The 23,111-nt window shown below is 43.2% G+C and overlaps 1 protein-coding gene across 5 annotated transcripts in view; it reads right to left on the bottom strand.

Moving 5' to 3' along the window:
- Positions 1 to 20,615, bottom strand: part of TMEM45B (transmembrane protein 45B) — a 35,760-nt gene extending 15,145 nt beyond the window's left edge. For 2 of the 5 annotated variants that reach the window (XM_029573966.1, XM_029573970.1), the window contains exons 1-4: positions 20,462 to 20,613; positions 16,326 to 16,460; positions 5,117 to 5,315; positions 565 to 777 (exon numbers count right to left, since the gene is read on the bottom strand). In XM_029573966.1, coding sequence (XP_029429826.1) covers positions 565 to 777; positions 5,117 to 5,300 — 397 coding nt within the window. In that variant the 5' untranslated portion in view covers positions 5,301 to 5,315; positions 16,326 to 16,460; positions 20,462 to 20,613. Of the gene's footprint in view, positions 1 to 564; positions 778 to 5,116; positions 5,316 to 16,325; positions 16,461 to 20,180; positions 20,310 to 20,382; positions 20,431 to 20,461 lie in introns of those variants that run through there. The other 3 variants (XM_029573967.1, XM_029573968.1, XM_029573969.1) reach the window with 3 other exon arrangements.
- Positions 20,616 to 23,111: the final 2,496 nt, after the last annotated feature.

The following is a 23,111-nucleotide window of genomic DNA, read 5'->3' on the forward strand; positions in this document are numbered from 1 at the left end:
GCCCCTCTTCTTCTGTCCCCATAAAAATGAAAGCACACGGTGTGGAGTGGGTAGGAAACCGGATTAGGAAGCAGAGTAGCAGCTCTTTGCTCTGTTATGTTCTAAAATCACCCTTTCCTCTCCCATTACTTGCACAAGACAAGAGGGGAAGGCCTGGATTAGGGAGCAGAGTAGCTCTTCTTTGTTTTGCTTTGTCCCCCTCCAATATCATCTCCTCCCCTCCTGTTCTATCCAAGATGCCTGGGACTGGGAGGGGAGGGACTGAAGCGGGTTATTCTCTGCTAAGTGAGAAAAGTGGGCACTTTTCACACACTCGTGTTACCTTGCAATAAAGAAATCCAATTTGGACATTTGGCTGCTAATCCTGTTTTGTTGCCCTCACGGCTTTGTTAGACAGCCTTCCTTGCTGTTTCTTCAGTCCTATTATAGGGTCATCCACCAGAAAGGAATTTGATGATCTAGTGTTCTGAAGTTGGGTCAAAATACCTTGACCTATTAAACAGTTTGCTTTGTGGAATAACTAGCCATTGTTTATTTTTATTGCTTAACTAGTAGATTACTGACCTTCAACAGTCACAGCCAAGGATAGTGAGAGGCGATCCAGTCCCACAGGTAACTTGGGCAGGAAGTATGTGAGCATTTCCATCACACCCGAGAAGCCATAGAACAAGTACATGGTGCAGTGCTGCCAGTTCATCAGTTTCACCCAGCTTTGATTATTGCTGTTATAGAGATGCATGTGAGGACAGTCAGGACAGAACTGCTCCACCAATATTCCTAGGAAAAGAGACAGCACAAGGGTTAAACCTCTCTCTAAAAGCAAGATGGGCTTAAGAGAGTTCACAAGGTGCCAATTCATCACTAGAATTCATTTTGTGATTTCCTGTTGTAATGCAATACTGATCCAGAAAAGAGTAAGGCTGATATGGGGTAAATAATTGTGGGATCATGGGTAATATATTTCCAGTGACAGTATTATTACCCTGGCAGAACATTGTAGTTTAAACATTTTTTTTGGGCCTAGCAGTTTCCTCTTGTTCCTTTCGGCATCCGGCTCAATCAGAACCAGTTTCTGTTGGCATCATGAATTTTCCTGGGGTTTTTGCCCCTATTTTATATTCCCCTCCTAAGCTCACTTGGCTCAGTAACTGCAACAATCCTTGGCTAGGGCCTTGCCCCCCCCCCCCCCCCCAGGATGCCTTCCAGAAACTTGCATTTACCGGCATCAAGTCTGGCCATTAGGTTTCACCACTGCAGGATGACTAGAACTCCCTTTCCAAGGGATTACACCGCCTCCACAGTATCTCTAATCTAATTTAATTAACATAGTTATAGTCTGCTTTCCATCATCCAAGACAGCTCCAAAGTGGATCACAACAGATTGATCACGAATTTAAAACATCTAACTAATAATAGAAAGGAAAGGTGCCCCACACCTGCAATGCTGATATGCAAATTGAGTTCTGCTCCTCTACCTCCTTGTATTCTCTAGATCCACCCCTCTGTGTATGGAAACGGAGCTCCCTCTCCTCTCCAGCTCTGCCTCTCTCTCTCTCGTATTGTCCAATTCACTGTCTACCACCTATGGAAATTAAGCTCCACCCCTTCTCTCTGGCTGTACTCTCCAGTTCTGCTCCTCTCTCTCAGAATTGTCCAGTCCCTTCTCTACCACCACTCAGAACAGCTGAGCTCAGGCTGCACTTTCTACTACCACACTTCTCAATTATGCACTTCCTGCACTTCACAGTATTTCCCCTCCTTATATGGGCTTTTACTACCGGTACTAGTAAAATACAAAATCAGCATGTAATCATAAATATAATTTAAGCAAATAACCTCATCTCCCTTGCCATAAAAGTTTTAGTGTTCCTTCGGATTGGATCCCACAGGCTGGCTCTTTGCACGAGACTCTATCCCCCAGGGCCTGAGCTCTTTGTTGGTGGGGGAAAGGAAACCTCCTCTCGGGACCCGGAGTGACAGGGGGCCGTGGTAACTGTTTTCCTGAGAGAGAAGTAAACCTTTTACTGCTATGGGTGCTGATGGAGCCAAACAACACATCGGAGACTGTGTCTAGAAGAAAATACTTTATTGAAGGTGAATCAGTTGAGTAAATGGCACAGTTCAAAACAGTCCTTAGTACCACAACTGATCTTTCAGTGTACAATCTTTTCTCTACCTGTGCAAGGGTCTCTATCAGCCCAGGGCAAGAGAAACACTCGCCCTTCAGGGCATGGAGTAAATGAGGTTCCCAATTGGATAGGGAATCTTATGTGGGCAGGAAAAACAACACTTCAAAAACAGTAAAAATGGTAACTCACTGTCTCAGTCCAAACTCATCTCTTCCCAGGGGCGAAGACTCCAAGTGGGGGTTCTCAATAGGTGTCAAGCTGGTCTTACTCACAGTCATCCTCTCTCTCACTATCTCGAATCCCACGATGGAAGGGATCCACTCAAATGCACAGTTCTCGATGTTCCTCCAAATTCTTTTCCCCCCAACTTAGTCCAAACATACCAGAACGTCCGTGCATCAGATCCCCACTATTCCTCTGGTTCTCCAATGAGGTTACAAAGGGGCAGGTCTTCCTTATTCTGGGTCCCCAGGGAAAGGGCTCCCAGTGCCCTCTACCAAGGCAACACCTAGGGGGGGGGGGTCTCTCTCAAGGCTTCCTACCGCTAAGATGTCCAAAACCCCAAAACAACCCAGAGGGAACCCAGCTGGCCAGTTCAGTGGATTGGTAATGCAGTCTCCTAACATTGCTCAGGATCCTGCCTGGATCCTCCAAGTAGGCCAAAAATCCAAAGTTAGAAACTGCTCCTGCACAGCCACCTAACTCATACTCAAAAGCACTGCTCTCCAGTCTCTCAGTAGAGCGCTGCTTTTATATTCTTATGTATCCCCACCCCTGTGTGCCTGTCCTGCATGGGTGGGGACATAAAAGAATTTAAAGTTATTCTGGGCAGGGACCCTGGCTATCTTTTACTTCTTCTCCCATCCCAAGGTGTAGGTCCTTTGGACTAGGGGTGGAAAGGAGTCCTCTCCGGTCCCCAGTGTGGGGTGGCTGGTATGTTAATCCATGTTTCCCTTAACTCTAACTTTCTTCATAGTAATGGAGTTCTGTGTGCCGAGAACGCCAAAAGATCCACCAGGACCACGTTGTCCAAATAATACTTTACTGCACACCAACTTGTTGAATGGCATGAGGGTTCCAGCATCACTTTTCTCTCGTGTTACGATACTGATGTCCTCTGTCTGTGTAAGAGTCTTAAGTAAGGCCAGGGATCCAACCACCCTTATGGATCAGGTTGGGCAGTAGGCGCCTTGTGGGGCTTTTGCCACTGTTAGTGCCATTTGCCCTTTTGGTACCTTGGGGGTCTTTGTATCAGTTTTATCATCAATTCCCTTCATCTGGGGTCTTGGTGTGTTCTTGCCACTGTGGTGACTGCTTTGCCTCTCTCATGGTGCTTGTGTGCTTTCAGATCAGTCCCTGCGAGCCTTCCACATTCATTTACCCGAATTTGCTCTGCTCCTGCCCTAGAAAAGTTCCAGGCAAGGAGAAGAGCAACTCCCTTGGCCAGTGGGTATGTCCCAGCAGGAGGTCCCAGGAGGAAAACAACAGGGACTTTCATGGACTCAGACCATACTAGGAAAAACTGCTCCTGTATGGCCAGAGAGGGCTCGTTCTCTTCAGGTTTGCTTTTAGATCAGTCCCAGCCATCCTTCTAACTTCCCAAAGCTGTTCTGAAAAGCTAGAAGCTGATATATTCTGCAACCACCCTCCCCTGTCAGATGGAAGTGCCATCTCCAAGGGACCCCGCCAGATTTTTATACCAAGCTTCTGGAGTTCCTTATTGGATATAGGGAGCAAATCTGACCTAATGCAAACTTTAAACCAATCCACTTTTTTTTCAATGAAGTTTTTAAAATGTGTTGAAAAAAGTGTGGGCGAATCAAGATTCACTGCCCACCAAATCTGATGGCTCTAGGCCAAACCAGTGTCCCGGGGTGGGGTGGGGGGGTCCCTGAACCAAGAAAATCTATTTTTTTTTTTGCCTGGGCAGCAGTGAGGGTTGTCAGGCACTTTCAACCAGTTATTCCCTTACCTTCATAGGAAGTGGGGGTGGACATATTCGCAACCCCTAGATTTGGATCCCAAGCGACCAGCAACAAACGGGTCATTGCATTTAGTGTGGAAACATCAGGGCTTAATGTGCACCAAGTCCGGGACTTCTGCAGCGAAGGACAGTATTGTAGAAGTTTCTAAAAGCCTCACTTGGTACTGTTTCGTTTCTTTTTGTGTGGTGGAACCGTAACATATGCCATTATGTTGTCAGGTGACTGCAATCAGCCTAAGCTGCCTGGAGAGTTCACCTTAGGGATCAGCTGATCCAAGATTGATATTCTTTTCTTCATATCTGAAGCTTAAAGAGCTTATGACATTTTAAAACAGTGCATCCCTCCTTTTTAATTGAACTAATGCAATACACCTGACTAGCTTTTGTGAGCTATGCTCTCCATCAGGCTCTCTTCATTCACCTGATAAAGGGAATAATGCTCTCAAAAGCCTGTCACTGATTTGTTGAGCCAGTCCAGTAAAAAGGTAAATCACCTAAGACTTGTTTGTTGACTCGTATTTCTGAATGATTTTACACACCTACAGAATTGTATAATACTGGTTTAACTTTCTTCACCTAATGGCCTGGAGACCGGTTTTAAAATGAAAGCATTGGACCGTATTCCATTATCTTAAAATATATATAAAACTGATTAAATGAGAGGATTTTTTTTTTATAAAAGAAGTATAACCTATTTAATCATATCCATGTCTCATACTGTGCTTGTTAGGTTTCTATTAAACAAGAGATTAAAAAAAAAGATGGAACATTCATAGCTAACCAATGTAACAATGTGAGCATTGCAGTAGCATTATAACACAGCGCAAGAGTAATTGATGGGATTATTCAAATAGTTTCAGACAGAGCAGCCCAAACTATAAAACACTATAAATCCCCCAGATTCCCTGGTTATGATATCAATAACAGCTCTTAAAGTGAACAGGGCAGGTGCCATTAACTATAAATGATCATCGCCAGGTGCCATCTTTGCTGTAACCCTTACCAGCTAGAATAAAGATCACTTTTGCCAGGCCTTCAAAGAACTCCAGTTGTTGGTAACTCAGTCTTGAGTGACTGTTTGCCTTCACTCTCCAGCTGAGATATTTGAGCGGGTGCTTCACGGACCACCAAAGCCCAAAGAGCAGGAAGAAAGAGCCCGGAAGGGCGTGGCCTGGAAAGCTTGCCATCGCAGATCAGAATTCCTGAAATAAGAATAAAATATCAATGTATTTATGAAACTTTCCAGAAAGGCAGAAATCAGAACTACAAGAAAATAGAAATAAGCTTAATAGTCCTAAGAACAGAACTAAGAAGGTTGACATTACAACCCAACATGCAAAAACATATATTCAAGTTTTGGTGTCACCTCAGCAAAACAAAATCCTTTCACTGCTAAAGACCAAGGTAAATTTTCAAATGTTGCACACACATAAAAAAATAGAACAAGTACATGCTTTTTTAAAACCTCAATATACACATGTAAATCAGGGTCTGCAAATAAATTTACATATATAAAAAGGGGGCGGGCCAGGGACGTTCTGGAAAAGAGCTAACATTGGTGTGAGTAAGTTGTTATTTCATAAACAATTTACACATGTAAATGTGGCATTTTTCTCAGGTATATTTACTCCTGCTCAATATCAGCAGTAAGTGATCGTAAACATCTTAAAAATAGAAAAATGGCTGGGTAGAGCATCTGGATGAAATGGGGGGGACTTCAGGCTGAAAAGCAAGGAGAGTTTTCACAAGCTGCAGATGGACTGGGTAGACCAGTAAAACGAGTTATTTCATTGCCGGGTGCATGTTAGAAAGTCTAATGTGTGCATGTAGAAGCTGACTTATGGGGTGGGTTGGGGGTTTAAATATGTCTAAAAGTGGATATCTTTAAAATCTGAAGTACAAATACATAGGTGTATCATTTGTGCACACTTATCCTGCTAAATTCTGATTTATCTGGCTAAGTATCAGCAGACACTACTTTTATTGATTTTATTTGCTTTATATTGTGCCTTTCAGTCACTTCTAAATGGATTGCACTACTTAGCTGGATAAGTCTGAAAAGCACTACTTAGACTGACAAATAATGCTTTTCAGACTTATCCAGGTATTAAGATAGCCGGATAAGTCTTAAAACACTAATAATCCAGCTAAGTCAGATAGCTGGATAAGTCTAAAAACTCTACTTATTCGGCTATTAGATTTAGTCAGGTATGTAACACTTTTTTACACTTATCCAGATATTTTACATACCCTGGTAAATCCGAAAAATGATACTTGTCCATCTAAGCAGCACTTTTCAGACTTATTTGGCTAAGTGCCACTACCTAGATGGTTAAATCTGAATTTATCAGGAAACATTACCACTCCTTATCTGGATAAGTCCAAACTCATGCTGTTCGTGATTTTTACATATGCGAGCATGGTTGCAAGCATATGTACTTGTATTTTATAACCTGTGCATATTGCGCAGCAGGATGCCTCTCGAACCATTGTTTCCAGCACCCCTGCTTAGGCACGCACGCCTGACAGCATAATACTTGGGCCCACATCGGGGAAAAAGCTGCGGTGCCCATGGATGATGTCATCAACTTCAGCCCTATAAAAGGGCCCCTCAGTCATCTCTCCCTTGCCTCAGCAACAGGTCCTCCTACCAGTGATTGTGTGTATTGCCATAGTCCTTCTCCCTATGTTCAGCCTTGCCTCATCTCTCCAGCCTACCCTGCCTGGTCACATCCAACTTCCTTGCCTGCCTATCAGCCCCTCGTTTCCACCTTGTCTTCTTCTTTGGACTGACCACCTGGATTTCACCCATTGCCTGTGACACTGACCACTCTTGCCTGGACTCTTGCTGTCTGCCTCCAACCCCTTGTTATTGCCGTGCTGCTGTGTGTGAACACATTTGCCTGGACATTGACCATCGTTGTCTGCCACCTGCCTCTGACCCTTGTCTGGCCCTGGACCTCAGTCTACCCCATTCTACAAGAGACCATCACTTAAGGCCTGCCGGTCCCTGGAACCCAAGGGCTCAACCCGCGGGGAAAGGGGCTGGTAGAGGTGAAGCCCTAGACCAGTCTCTTGCCAGCAAGCCTCCGCCAGCTGTCGGTGAGGGCCTATGGGGTTCGCCCCATAGGCTGTGTCAACCTCACAGCCACAAGGGTTCACATTGCTTACACTGGGATAACAGAACAAGCCAGACTGCTACAAATCCCTACGGAGAAAATACACACTAGCAGATATGGAGCACCTCAGTCACACGAACAGAACATGGACCAACCCTTACTTAATACAGAAATAAGGATTACAAATTAGAAACAGAAACATGCAGACAAAACTGAAGTAGAAAGCCCAAGAAACCAGACTGATGTGAACAGTGGAAGTCTAACAAAAGAGCAAAATAAAAAAGTACAAAAAATGTAATTGCCCTCTTCAGCGAATTTAGTTTTTCTGCTATGGCCTTGGCCTTGTCTTCTCTGAATACCCATTTTACCCCTTATTCATCTACTGGTAGTTTACACCTCTAAGAGTACATTATACATCCATAAGAGGGCATTTTCACTAAAACATATATGAGCTGGTTAGGTTGAAATGCTTTTTAATGGTCCCTCAAACAAGAGTAGGGTAAAATCCTGGATTACTTTCATTCATTTTTTTTTAAAGGGAAATCAGAACCAAACTTCATGCATGCAGTGGAGGGAAAACCAGGACTGAATCTGTCTTGCTGAAACAGAAGTAACTGATCACTTTAAGTAAAAAAGAGACTAACATAAAACAGTTACTACCATCCACAATTCACTCTTTTGGAATATATTTAAACAACTTCTTTCCCCCAGTGACTTTTTTCATTGACTAGCTACAATGTAGTACTTTTATCTTCTTGAATCTGATTTTCTCCGGTATGAATTTAGACAATTTTTTTTAGTTTGAATCAATTCTCGCTTTATTTCCTGTTGCCGCTGCCTTCTCTTCCCTCTGCAAGGCATTCATTTCCTAGTAATACAGCACTGGGGTTATTTTTTTTGGGGGGGGGGGGGGGGGCGGGGACCCAGTCCATGAAACATTGTCAAAGGGATACTAAATCTTCAAGGTCAGGCACCCCAACATTCTGGCACATCAGAGAGCAAGCATTTTCCAACTGGCTCCAAAAGCTGGATTCTGTGGGCCAAAGGGATGTCAGAATTAGAAAAAGCATAGCTTAAGTGGTTGCTGAAAGTCACCAAGACCTGCCAGCAGGAATACAGCCTTCTGATCAGACAATGTGCTGTCTCCTGTGCTCAGTCTCTCTTTACCTAATTATAAAACAAAATTGGGCTTTGTTAGTTTGTCCCTGGAACTCATCGTGTGGGCTTTGCAGCAGTCAGGGATGAAAGCAAACACCAGCTCAGATATCACAGCCAGGCTAGTCCAACACAAAATGGCAACCTCCCAAATCCCCTGGGCATCCCAAGAAAGTGAGGTGGTAAAAGGGGGAGAAATAGATTGGCTAAATGCCTCTGAAAACCTGCAGGGATGTGACAATAAGTGGCAGGCAACCACTGCAGAAGGGATTTACTTCTCCACTCTCTACCTCTCAGTTTCAGCAAATTCTGCAAGCTGAAATTTCAACCAAAGCCCTCCCTTATTTGTCAGAATAATAAAAAACAAACAAAAAGAAAAAAAAAAAACCCAGCAAGCTATGGGATATTTTCAGAAAACAGTGAGAAAATGTGCCCTTTTGAGCCTTTTGACAATTCTTAATCGCATCCCCATACACGTTCTCAGGCCGACTCAAGAGTGAGCTCAGGCTAGTGTACAGGGTAACCCACGGTTGGACGAGCGTCCATAACTCATGATGCAATAAGGGGATCAGAGCATCCAAAATATGCATCTAAAGCAGCGTGTAGCTCATCTCAAGTAAATGCCATGTAGGGGAGGCTATTACTTAGTACCCCCCGATGTAAAAAAAATAACGGCCTGGTTTTAAAAAGGTCACGCATGTATATTACGGGGGTTACACGCGTGGCCGGGCCTTGTGCGCACCACGCACATTTTACCACAGGCCTGGCCACGCGCATAAGGGAGTGATGGGAATTATGAAGCCAAATTAGTTGGGCAGATGGGCAAATTAGATAGGCCATACGGTCTTTTTCTGCTGTCACATTTCTATGTATGTACTGGGGCAAACCCGGAACTGGATCAGTCTCTTTGGGTCCAAGTTCTAATGATCAATCTGTGTTAGGCATGATGCATGGCACATATAGTCAACTGCAGAAAGGAGTCCACTTGCAGACAGTGAATTTTCAGAACATATCTTCAGTCTGATAAACTCTCCTGCTTCTTCCTTTTCCCTGCTCTGGCATATTCAGGTGCTGTCTTTGATATGAGAATTGACAACTATGGTGCACTAGTTGACTCTATACTCTGCTTTTCTTTTCATCCTCATTTCTGGAATCTGACCATTTTTAATGTTATCACTCCAAGTTACTCTCCAATTTTCCTATTTTATTCCCTCTGTCATGCCCTCCTAAACTAAGGGCCTCATTTTCTAAAGTATGGCAGGCCTGCGATACTTTAGGAAATGAGGGGCGGGGGGGGCCGAAACGGGGGGCGGGCCTGCGCTAGCCGGCAGCGATTGCACCGTCGCGGTGCGATCGCTGTCGGTTTCGCACCCAATAGCGCCACCATAGGAGGTGTAATAGGACGCGAAAAGGGCCTTACCTTTTCGCTGTCCGCGGCGTCGGCGTAAAGTCTGCCCCGGTGGCGCCCCGACGTCTCCTCTTCCGGGGCCGACTCCGCCCCCATCCTGGTATCGCATGTGATAAGGGACTTTTCACGTGCGAGCCGCTTAGAAAACGAGGCCCTAAATTAGCTAATTTGTCACTAGAACCTCTGAGTAAATGAGTAGCTCATTTATAAATGTTAAAAAGCAGTAGTCCCAGTACAGATCCCCGAGGACCTTTCTCCAATGAGAAAATTGATCCATTTAGCCCTACTCTATTTTCTATCTTTTAACCAGTTCTCAATCCACAATAAGACATTTCCTCCTATTCCATAACTTTAATTTCCTCAGAAATCTCTCATAACGGACATTGTCAAATGATTTCTGGAGATTCAGATATGGTATGTCAACTAGCTCACCTTTATCCATGTTTAATGCCTTTAAAAAAAAAAGATGTAGCAGATTGGTGAGACAAGATTACCCTTCGCTCTGGCTGGGGGGGGGAGGGAAATCTTATCGTCGTGTTTTTATTTTTTTTAAAATCGTTAAAAATCGTAAATCGGGGGAGGGCGGGAAAACCGGCACACCAAAAAAACCCTAAAACCCACCCCTAACCTTTAAAACAAATCCCCCACCCTCCCGAACCCCCCCAAAATGTTTTAAATTACCTGGGGTCCAGTGGGGGGGGGGGGTCCCGACGCGATCTCCCTCTCTCTCTGACGATAATTTTAATCGTTCAAAAATGATTCACATCCCTAACGTTCAGTAATTGTGTTCTTTATGATAGATTCTACCATTTTGCCTGCCACTGATGTCAGGCTCACTGGTCTATAGTTTCCTGGATCACCCCTGGAATCCTTTTTAAAAACTGGATTTATAGTGGCAACCTTCTAGTCTTCAGGTATTATAGACAATTTTAATGATAGTTTACAAATTACTTATAGTAGGTCTGCAATTTCATTATTCAGTTCTTTCATCACTCTGTGTTGTATATCATCTGTTCCAGGTGATTTATTACTCTTTAGCTTGCCAATTTGCCCTATTACATCATTCAGGTTCACTGAGATTTGCTTCAGTTCCTCTAAATCAGGGCTTCCCAAACCTGTCCTGGGGACCCCACAGCCAGTCGGGGTTTCAGGATATCCGCAATGAATATGCATGAGATGCATTTCATACCATGGAGACTCAGTATATGCAAATTTATCTCATGCATATTCATTGCAGATATCCTGAAAACCCGACTGGCTGCTCTAAATCATCACCTTTAAATATAATTTCTGGCATGGGCATCTTCCTCAGTAAAGATCAAATTGAGGGGGGTCATTTATCAAAATAGCTGAATTGACAGGAGAGAGAGAGAGAGAGAGAGAGAGACTGGCCATAATGTCATGGCCCATAGGTAGGTATTTGTATCCCTATGGTAGGCCCACCTAGTAACTCGAGGTGGGGTTTAGGTAACAGTGTAGGGGGGTTAGGGGCCACTTTGAATTCTACGTGACACCTACGAACAGAACAGTGGTCTCTTGTGAAGATTTGCTGGCCTTCGGAGTGAGGAAACTCACCCCAAGATGAGATTTGGGCAAGGTTCTCTCAACCTAGCTTGATGGATCCTCAAGCTAGGTTGAGAGAACCTTGCCCAAATCTCATCTTGGGGTGAGTTTCCTCACTCCGAAGGCCAGCAAATCTTCACAGGAGACCACTGTTCTGTTCGTAGGTGTCATGTAGAATGTCCCCTAACCCCCTACACTGTTACGTAAACCCCACCTAGAGTTACTAGGTAGGCCACCTACCTATGGGCCATGACATTATGGCCAGGCACTCTCTCTCTCTCGTCTGGCACTTATCGCAGAATCTGAAAATGGTATCGCAATTTGCGCTAACTTAGCTCTTCGCACAGGTAATTAGCGCAAATTGCGATAAATGCTATATTAGCATAAAACACGCCCCTTTTGCTATCGCATGCGGTACTTACCGCATTTTGATAAATCCAGGCCTTAGTTTAGTCTCTTTGCTATGGCCTTGTCTTCCCTAGGTACCCCTAAGTACAATGTTGTGCATTCTTTTAAACTTAATGTTCTAAAAAAACTTAAACCCCTGCTTTACCCCCAAGACCTTCGTACAGTGATCCAGGCCACCATCTCTACCAAACTGGATTATTGCAACGCCCTCCTCCTAGGCCTACCCTACGCCTCTATTAAACCCCTGGAAATGTTGCAAAATGCAACAGCAAGAATAATCTCTAACACACGTAAATACGAACACATCACCCCGATTCTCAAAAATCTCCATTGGCTCCCCATCCTCTCCCGTATCCACTATAAAGCCCTCACCATCGTACACAAATCCATTCACTCACACAACTCCAACTGGCTAGATATCCCCTTCACTCCTCACCATCCCTCCCGCCCATCCAGATCCTGCGATAGTAGCACACTACATGTACCCTCACTAAAAACAGCCCACCTCTCCTTCGCCCGTGACCGTGCCCTCTCAATTGCTGGCCCTTCCCTCTGGAATTCCATGCCTCGAACCCTGCGCCTCGAACCCTGTCTTATCAAGTTCAAGAAGAAATTGAAGACCTGGCTATTCAAACGAGCCTACCCTGAATAGTCCAGCTCTTGCACCTAACCATTTCCGCTGTATATAATAGCTAAGTAACTGTTGTATATAATACCACCAATACTGTAAATTGTTGTAATTTCTTGTTTAATGCCCCTGCGGCTTGTTCTCTATCCTTCTATGCTTCACTTTCGTTCTCCCATTCCATGTTCCATTGCCCTGTTATAATGTAATTTTCTGTTCTGCTGTTAATATGTGAACCGGTGTGATGTCCCCACTAATGCCGGTATATAAAAGTTTCAAATAAATAAATAAAATAAAATAAATAAATTCTTAAAATGGGAAAGCAAGTCAAATAAAAAGGTTATTTTCTCTGTGATTTTCACGTTCGTTTCTGGGGTCCTGCACCTAGTGGCTGTCTGACTCTGCAGGTATCCTCTGCAAGAGTGCACAGCTCCTTGACAGCATACTCAGGAGGCTGGAGCAGCTCTAGCTCACAGAGGGACTGATGTGATTAAATGAGTGTTAAAACTATGCATTGAAATTCAGCACAATTTCTTAATGCATAAGCTATTGCATTGGGAGTTAGAAAATGCACACAAATCAGAAAATGTGTGCAAAAAAAAAAAAAAAAAAAAAGTCTTAGCACTCAGAAAAGCATGATTTATGCACAAATATTTTTTGTGCAGAAAACACTAGCGCTGGATAATTTACTCCACCTCAGATCAGGAGTAAAATTTCCAGAGCTAAGAAAATATGAGTTAAATCAGTGCATCTCTCTGCATTGGGGGATAATAGTTAAAGCTTTCATTTGCATGGACTATCCATGCGAGGGTGCTAAGCAATACATATAGTTCTATGCATGCAATTTTTTGTGCGCAGAAAAGTTTGTGCACTAAAATTGTGAGCTCAACTGTGGGTAAAACCGTGCCCTCTGGTGAGGGCATCAGATCCAGAAACAGTTATTTAAAAGGCTTTCTGCTGCACCCTGTGATCATTTTTGTAATAAAATATTAAATAAAAAAAAATGGTACCAGGTGATGGCTCTGAGGTGGCTTCCACTTTTTCCATCAATGAGGAAAAGGAAGCAAATTTTGAAAAGTTTTAAGGTCAGCGACTTGGCATAACTTGACAGAAAATCATCACTTCATTTTTTTTTTTTTTTTTTTTTTTTTTTTAAAGAGTTCATAGTTTCAGATTTTAGCACTTTTGCTTCTTCGGGAAGCTTTTTGACCTAGCCATCAGAATGATTTGCTAGGTGCAGCAAATCTCTTATTACCACATGAGCCCAGTAGCCTATAACAGTGGTTCTCAACCTTTTTTTGGCTGGGACACACCTGACAGATGGTTCTCACATGCGTGACACACTGAACATTTGACCATCACAGGGCTAAATGTAAACATGCACTCTGCATCCACAGGAATCCCCTCAACCGCCAGCAATGAGTACAGAGCAGATCTAGGGCATTACCCTGTACGACTTGCCATACAAAAAAGATATTCTGGTTCTGATGACATCTCCATAAGAGCAAAACAAACTCCCTTTACTACCAGGCACAATAGCCTTCCTTATGAAAAGACAGTAATTTACCACTAATGCATATCCTATTGAGAAAACACAACAAATAAGATTGATACAAATGCCTACATGCTAGTAAAATACCTCACCTCGGTCACACACCCAGAACTGACTTTCACCAAGTACAGAAAAACCACAAATTATAAATATGGAGACAGAAACTGGAATAGAAAACCAAAAAAGCCACTCTGCATGCAGTGCGAACCTGGAGAAATGGAAGAGAAATATAGCACCTAACATAGTCCCAGGATCTGCAATAATGCACACAAACTAACTCGCACAAAGTTACATCCGTATTACGGAACACACTCAAGCAGTAACAACCCTATCTAAGAAATAAAACTATTAAACCAGGCCCTAAACACTAATACATTTCCTATTGGGTAAACAGAATAAGCCAAGCTGCTATAGAGCCCCACACAGAAATACTTGTAAAGCTATATTAAAAATATTACAAAACAGCTGCTGAACAGAATAATATCCAACAATTAAAAACTCATAAAAATTATTAACACATGTCCAAATATCAATAAAATATTTCAAAACAGCAGACATCACATAATACCCAATAATTAAAATGGCAATCAATCAAGAAAAATAAATGTAAAAAGCCACCTTTACTTACCCTCTCCAGCAACTCTCCTACTCTTTCCCTTCCAGGCCAATAGTACTCACCAGAATAGCAAGGGCTGCTGAAGCTCTGCATTCACAGTCCTCTTCCTTTGCGCCCACAGTCAGTCAGTCAGTCAGACACTTAGATCCCACGACCAGTCTTGGTCTCTCTCACACCAGTCATCTTCCTGATCACTCTCTCTCTCACATACGCACACTAGTCATCTTCCTGACCAGTCTCTCTCTCACACAGAAACACATCACCTCCCTAACCAATCTCTCTCTCAATCACACTCATGGTCTCTTATATACAAGCTCTCAATCACACACAAATGCTCTCGCACCCATTCACACCAGCTCTTTCCCAGGCTTCCATTCACACCCACACCCACACACTCTCTCCCAGGCTTCCATTCACACCACATGCTCTCAACTCAGGCTTCCATTCACACCCACACACACATGCTCTCACCCATGCATTCATTCACACCCAGACACACACAAGCTCTCATCCAGGCTTCCATTCACACCCACAGACAAGTTCTCACTTAGGCACCCATTCACACCCTCAGACACAAGCTCTCAACCATGCATCCATTCACAGACATAAGCTTCTCACCCATGCACCCATTCACACCCACAGACACAAACTCTCACCAAAAACAACTTCTTCCTTCACTGCAGGGATGAGCTCCAGTTCCGCCTCAGCTGTCCTCTGGCGGGCCTTCTTTTTTCTGCGCCATGGGGATGGGCGCCTCGGTTGGGTTTCCTCTTTGCCGCCTCGGGAATGGGCTCCCATAGCAGCCTTGCTTCGTCAGGGTCGGGTTTTCCTCTTCTCCGCTACAGGGATGGGCTCCCGTAGCGGCCTTGCTTCGTCGGGGTCGGGTTTTCCTGTTCACCGCTATGGGGATGGGCTCCCGTAGCGGCCTTGCTTCGTCGGGGTTCGATACTGCCATTCCTCCCACCCCTTCCCCGGGCTATGCGATGTCTGCCTCACCAGACAATCAAAGGCTTCCTCCCTTCTTCCTACTCCCACTGGCAGGTAGAAGGGAGACGGCTTCCCATTGGCTTGCATGGGGATAGGCAGAATGAAGGAGGCTTCCCATTGGGCAGTGGAGGTAGGAAGAAAGGAGGCTTCCAATTGGCCCATGGGGGCTGGAAAAAGGGAGAAGGAAAGTACAAAGGGGCAGTGGGATACTGGGAGATGTGACACACCTGCCGGTGTTTGGCGACACACTGGTGTGTCGTGACACACCGGTTGAGAAGCACTGGCCTATAAGATTTAAGACTATAGATTTTTTTTGCGTTTTACTGCAAGATGCAGTGGATGTGGACAGCAAGAGGAAAAAAAGTGTGCAATATGTTCTGTGCTCTTAGGATAAAGGACCTATATCAAATACATTACAAGAAGAGAAAATCCTACAAACAGCTTACCAGATGAAAAAAATAACCTGAAAGTTTAAGTCTAGTATGCTTCACTGTATTGACTGGCATTTGTTTGTGACTATTAGAACTGTCACCTCACCCAGGTCACCTGAACAAGGTTTTGCCCCATTGCATGCATGGAGTTGTAGTTCTGATTTCCTTAAGAAAAAGTAGGACTATGGCTGTATTAATGCAAACTTGCAAACTAAGGCCTGGTAAAGCAGCAATAATATACAAATTGAAGCAGTGGAGGCTCAACTGCAGCAGGATGGGCCAATCCAGTTTGCTTCAGTCTTTGCTGCTACTATATCTCCCCAGAGGTAACCGAAAATTATCACTGACCTTTCACCTGGAGTCTTTGTTGGGCAGGCAGTAGTGACCTGCAATTTTCTTGTGTGAATTGCTGTTCCTCAGGAGACACCAGTGTTTCAATCCTTCCCTTTCTAGATCATATCAGCCCAATTCAGTTTCCCTCACCTTCAAAAGAGATTAAAAAATAGTCTGGTACAGTATATTAATCCAATTTCAGACCTGCCGAAGGGAGGTTATTGGCTGACATTGCAGACTTCTGTGAGAGAAGGTAAGGTAAGGCCTTGGAGGCTTCATGCCCTCTGCCCTGCAGGGCTGTAAACAAGACACAGCCGATTTGTTTTGATTAGTTCCTAAAGTAACCTACCCGTTGATTCACCCAGTCACCCTTCATACAGAAAAAAAACCAAACAAAAGACAAAGATTGCTGGAACCTGAGGAGCAGCCAGAATCAATGAAATCAACACACTTATTTTCTCTTCAAGTTTTATTTCATTCATGAGATGAAATTGGTGCATTAAGTTTCTGAAGTCTCTTCTGTTTTGCTACTCCCCTCCCCAACGTAATAGGCTATCGAACTCAAAGTACTAATATATTAATTTAGAAATGCAAATGGTTTTTCTGTTTTAAAAGCGGCACCCATTCTTCACCAATACCACCACCAACCACCGCACACCACCCACAATGCAACCTGTACTTCCGTCCCCACACAATCACTCATACCACCCATAAACTGTGTCAAAATGCTCTGCCCCTTCCCTGCAAATCTAATTCCCTACCCTGGTGACTCACCCCCCCCCCCCCCCCAAAAAAAAAAAACATCTTCACACTCCTAACCACAGTCATCTACACCATGCACTCTGCTGGAAAACCTATCACTACACATGCCACCTTCCCCTTGCGTACCCAGTCGCACCACCTACTCAACCCCTCAAGACATCACCGTACATGCTGCCGACACCTCAACCTGCACATCCCTGCAAACCCAATTGCAACCCCCCTGCACACCTATTCACTCCTAGCCACTCACCCTCTCACAGCAATCACCACCCAAATGCACCTCACACAACCATGCTTACCACCGCAAACCCAATCACAACATTCTGCCTCTCCCACACAAATCTATTTTACCCACCCTGTCAACTCACCCCTTCACACCATGAAAACTTACTTTCACACACATCCCCACCCACTCAACCTTGACCACTGTCACCTATACCACACACACTACTGAAAACCCTGTCAAACACTCACCCCCTGCCGCAGCACACACACACTCCTCTACCCCACCTACTCAAACCCTCAGACCACTCACATAAGTCTCTCCATACCTCCACTTGCACCTGCACATCCCAGTTACAATAATCAATCCCCCCTGCAGGCCTACTCATCTCTAGCCACCACCAGATACCATAAATACACATCTTCTCACACACAACCCTCACGGTCACTGCATCGCTGTAATTTGTTTTAAATTGTTTTAATCTAGTTCAAATTGCTTTAATTCGTTTTAAATTGTATTATATGGTTTTAAACTGTTGTAAATTGGTTCTAACCTGTTTCATTGTACCTTGTTAAGTTAGCTGTAAACCGATATGATGAATACATGAATACCGGTATATAAAAACATTTAAATAAATAAATACATACTACATAACACTCATTTCTCACCCACTCCCAGCAACACCACATACCACCCATACATGCACCCTTCACCTTCACCACATACACACAACACAAACCCAATCACAAGACACCACCCACTCGACCCACACAACACTGATACTACCTCCACCACCCGCACACCTCCACTCTGACCCACACCACCAACGCCTACCCACACATGTGCTCCAATGTCTGCACATAACCTCCCAAATACATACACCCTCCCCAAACTCCATCCACAAATCCTCTGTCACCTCAGTTCACTCCCACAACCTCAAGCCAAGGTGAGCAGCGCGGTGCATCTGTGCATGTGCATGCATGGCAATGCTGCTCTGCAGCAGGACCACTGAACTTGATGCAGGAGATCTCGGGCAATGCCATCTCTTCTCCAAGCTGAACATCCTTCACCTCTTTAGCCTTTCCTCAAAGGGGAGCCATTCCATCCCCTTTAAAATTTTGGTTGCCCTTCTCTGAACCTTCTCTAGTGCAGCTATATCTTTTTTGAGATGCTGCGACCAGAACTGCACACAAAGATGGTCTCACCATGGAGCGATACAGAGGCATTATGACATTTTCCATTTTATTCACCATTCCCTTCCTAATGATTCCTAACATTCTGTTTGCTTTTTTGACTGCCGCAGCTGATGAGTTCAATAATGTATTATCCACTATGACGCCCAGATCTTTTTCCTGGATGGTAACTCCTAATATGGAACCTAACATTGTGTAACTACAACATGGGTTATTTTTCCCTATATGCATCACTTTGCACTTGTCCACATTCACGACCAGGGGTGTACCATTCAAGTTGATTTTTCAAAATGCATGAAGGAGTAAATCTCAATAATTTAAAAACAATAATTATTATCCTGAACCTGCACCTCCATTTTACTGGGAGCCAATGCAGTTCTTTCAGGACAGGCGTTATGTGATCTCTTCGCGACCGCCCCGATATTACTCGGGCGGAAGCATTTTGAATCAGCTGTAAAACATGGGTCAACTTATCCAGAAGACCCACATACAAGGAAGCACAATAATCAAGATGGAAAAGCACAAGGCTTTGAACAACCATCCAGAAAAAGGGCATGACTATAAGATATATCCAAAAATATTGAGTGTGTGGAGTAAATGCCTAGCAAGTGAAAACATATTTTCTGATTTTAGTCCTGCACATAAGTATGGGCAGATCATAAAAACCAGTAATAAAGACGGGCGGGTGTTTGCAAAGAGGAATCAGTAAACACCCTTAAATTATAAGTCAAATCAAGCACAGTACAAAAAGACAAACATACAGCACAGAAATACATTAGGCTGGCTAGTTAAAACAAATGGCAATGAGTATTTGTTTACCAGGAAAAATCAAAGAACCAGACCAGACAAACAGGCTTAACTGCTCGAATTAGTTCTACTCGGCTTGCATCAGATACCAGAACACTGAATACACAACTAAATCAATCATTGTCTTCAAAATAAATTTTAAAAAGTGGTGCAGTCCCAAAGGCAAAATGACCAAAACCTTCATTAAACCATTCCAAGCAATTAGAAATAAACTACAAAAGAAAAATGAACCTTGGACTCACCAATCTCATTTATCTACACAGTACAGGGATCCAAGGCACTATCAGAATTAATATTTTAAGTATTTTTATCTATACAGGAGTCAGCTTACATTCTCTTTTATAAAATGTATATTCCACATATTGTTCAACAATAAAAGCAATTTACAGTAAAGTACATGAATTGACATCTCATAAAACTATAACTACATACCATACACCAACTTAACTAATAAAATAAAACCAAATACAATTAACAACAAATAAAGAAATAACTAGGCAAACAAAATCTCCATGTTTATTGTTATAGCTGCAGTTGAACTGGATACACCAAGAAGGAAGCAATACATCCAACTTTTTATTTATTTATTTTTTTGCTATTGGCAAATTGTTCGGTGAGCACAGATTGGGAGAAAAAAAATAATCAGTGGCTTTGCAGTCAGCTTGCTAGTGCAAGCACCAGCCTTATCCTTCTAGTTTAAGGTCACCCATCGCGTGAAAAACATCTTTCAGAAAGTTAAACAAGGTTTTTCCTGGTGTCCTATAACATTTTGACTACGTTACTGTAAAGATGACAAAACAAAAACTTTGTTAACTGTACAAATAACAAAATGTTACTACCCAAAGCCTCAAGCATGCAGCAGTAAATGTAAACGTCCACTCTTACAGGCTTGTTGTGAAAGGATCAGCAGTGCAAACTTAAGAACATATTCTCCTTCCCCTCCCAGGCAAAACAAAGCAGCTCGCCGGTGGGAATAATCAAATAGAGCCAAATCCCTCAAAAACCGAACCCACACAGGCACCTTACTCCTATCCTGCTTCTACCCAACTGAGGGCTTAAAACACCCCCTCTTCATCTACTTTCCCACCGTTTTGCGAAACCTTCTCCACATTTCACTCATTCTCTGGTTCTCTCTTTTTCTTCTAATTAATTTAGTGGCAGGTTACCTGTGAAGCAACAGCAACGCCTCTCCCTCCTCAGGCTCCGTCCCCCACAGCGCCTGCTCTGGCCGGAGAGCACCCAGACCTGGCTCGCCCCTTGCAGGTGAGCCGGTGACGTCAGCAGACAGGCAGATGTACGGCTGCGGAGGAGGGGACAGACACACGCATAAATAACCTGGGGAGGGCAGGGCCTTTGGCAGGAGTCATCCTGGAAACAGGTCTAGGACGGTGACCAAACGTTAGAACGCCTGGAGCAGGGAGATGGTGCGGGTGGAGCGGCGGCGCTGTTTTCAGCATCGCCTAAGACTAAGAAAGGAAAGAAAGAAAGAAAAAAAAACAAAACCCCGAGGAAGTCAGCAGCATTTTCTTTACGTGCAAAATGGGAAAACCCACTTTGCAGACTCGATCCTTGCTTCCCCACCTCCTGCTTCCATTTAAGCAGTTTACAATGTGTTGATTTGTTTTTATTTATTTACTGAATGACTAGTTATTGTGCAAAATAAACTTAAAAGTTCCACTGAAATGGGTACAGCTGTAATTGAGCAGTAAACCAACGATTTTTCTCTCTAGTACCTGCCTGCTCTACTTTACATTATACAAGGAAACGGCATTGTTCACAATGGAGGTAATAATATTCAAAGGAGTTCTGCATATAAAAATAGCATGTACTTGCCTATGCCTCTAATACTATTTCATAAATATAGCAAGTATGTGTGTATGTTTGCTTTTGGGTGTACATTTTACTGGGGGAAGGGCTGGTGTAGTGAAATCCCTGGTGGGATTCAGAAGCATGTACAGAAATTGGTATTCTGTATACTCCTTTACACTTGAAATTGGACTTGTCTGTTAGCAGTTTTTGGGTGGGAAGTCTGGGTGAGAGGGTGTGAATTCAAAGGGAAGTGCTAGGGGATGTCTAAGTGAGCTGGAAAAACAGGTGAACTAGTGATTCCAAGCACTCATGCATACTTTATAAAATACCTGCCTTTGAGTTTACTTTTGGGTGTTTACTCACACAGAGTCACAATTATTTCATATGCATCTATGTTTATATAATGGGTAGGAAAAAAGTATGTATTTTTTTGCATTGAAAATATACACGAGTACTTTCAGAGCAGAAGTATGCAGTATTGTATAAATAATAGTGCAGCTCCTGCCACATCAATCTCTGTGCACTTATGTGCAGAAATGCTGTATGGCAGATAGGTTTGAAAGTTGGGAGATTTAGATATATTAGTGCATTGTATTAAATAGTTTGGGTTTTCAGTTTGTCTATCCGCCTGGATAGGAGAGAGAGAATGTGAGTGCCACATACCAGCTCCTTCCCCACATCCCTCTTTCTTTATTGTCCCACTCACCCTCACAACACCTTTACCCCTTCACCCCCAGAATAACTGCAATACAAACACAAACCCAGCAACTCTAACACATACATGCAATACATTTCTATACATATACAATTCGTCTCAGTATATGCATCTGTGAAAATATCAACATTCTTTTTTAAATGCTTAAATAATTGGTTGTATAATTTGCCTGTAAATTCCATTTTCTTCCCATAATACTAGTGTATTATTCCTGCTGGCAATAAGTATCAGAGTCCATTTTATTGTAGAAATTGGTTTCCTGGACATTGACCTTATTGATCACTGGACAACGTCACAGCCCAGGTGGAATGTTGTGGCACTGAAATGCAGTTGGTCTGCAGAATTTACATTTGTCATGGTGATTTTTGTTTTAACAAAGTTTCTTTAATTGCATGGTTGGAATGCTGCATAGAATTATACCCTTTTTAACAAATGTCTTTTGACTCCAGATTTGCCAGCCTCCTGAAAATCCAAATATGTGATCTTGTGGTTGCGTGGAGGACAAACATTGTTTACTTTTGATTGCATTTTTGGGAGACCCAGTTTTAGGATACTTTATTAGGTTCTAGAAACTTTTCTGGTGGGCCACAAGATAAAATCCTATTGTGATGTCTGGAAAGACAAAAAAATTGGAGCTGGACAGTGAAAAGACTGAGCAAACCATTCTGAACAGAAAACACATTAAAAATTATCTGGGTAACTGCCTATGGGTAACTTTGGGGATTCTGGAGAAAGGGGGAGAGGGAGGTGGATGTAGGGGTTGGGGATATTTTTGAGATAGGAAGGAAAGGCGGTAAGCTGTCCCTCATTTTAATTTTTAATGGTGCAAGGAGGGGCTATGTCTGCAATTTTTTTGTTCTGGGAGGCAGGAGAATTGCAGTGTCGAGGAGCCACTTTTCTAAAACAATAGATATTCCTTAGCAGTGGAAAATTGGGGGATCTCTGATTTTTTTTTTTTTCCTTATTAAAAAAACAAAACACAAAAAGAAAAGCTGGTTAGCTCTGATTTTCAATGCTAATCTGTTTTTCCAGGGAACTCAGCCACTCTAAATCAAAATCTGACTGGCTCATTTAGTTAGATATTCAGTTGCACTTTTACTTGGGTAAGTGTGGATGAATATCTGGCTAGATATAAACTGGATCATCTATCAAATTATCTTACCCATTTGGCAGGTTTTTCAATATCTTCCTTGATATTAAATGCCAGCAGATAAAGATCACTTGATGTGCCCAATTGTCACCTATTGTTCCCTGCCACTTTGGGTAGATGAGTATACAAATAACTCTACTTA

This window comes from Rhinatrema bivittatum, chromosome 12 (genome assembly GCF_901001135.1).
Source record: "Rhinatrema bivittatum chromosome 12, aRhiBiv1.1, whole genome shotgun sequence".
Lineage (NCBI taxonomy): Eukaryota > Metazoa > Chordata > Amphibia > Gymnophiona > Rhinatrematidae > Rhinatrema > Rhinatrema bivittatum.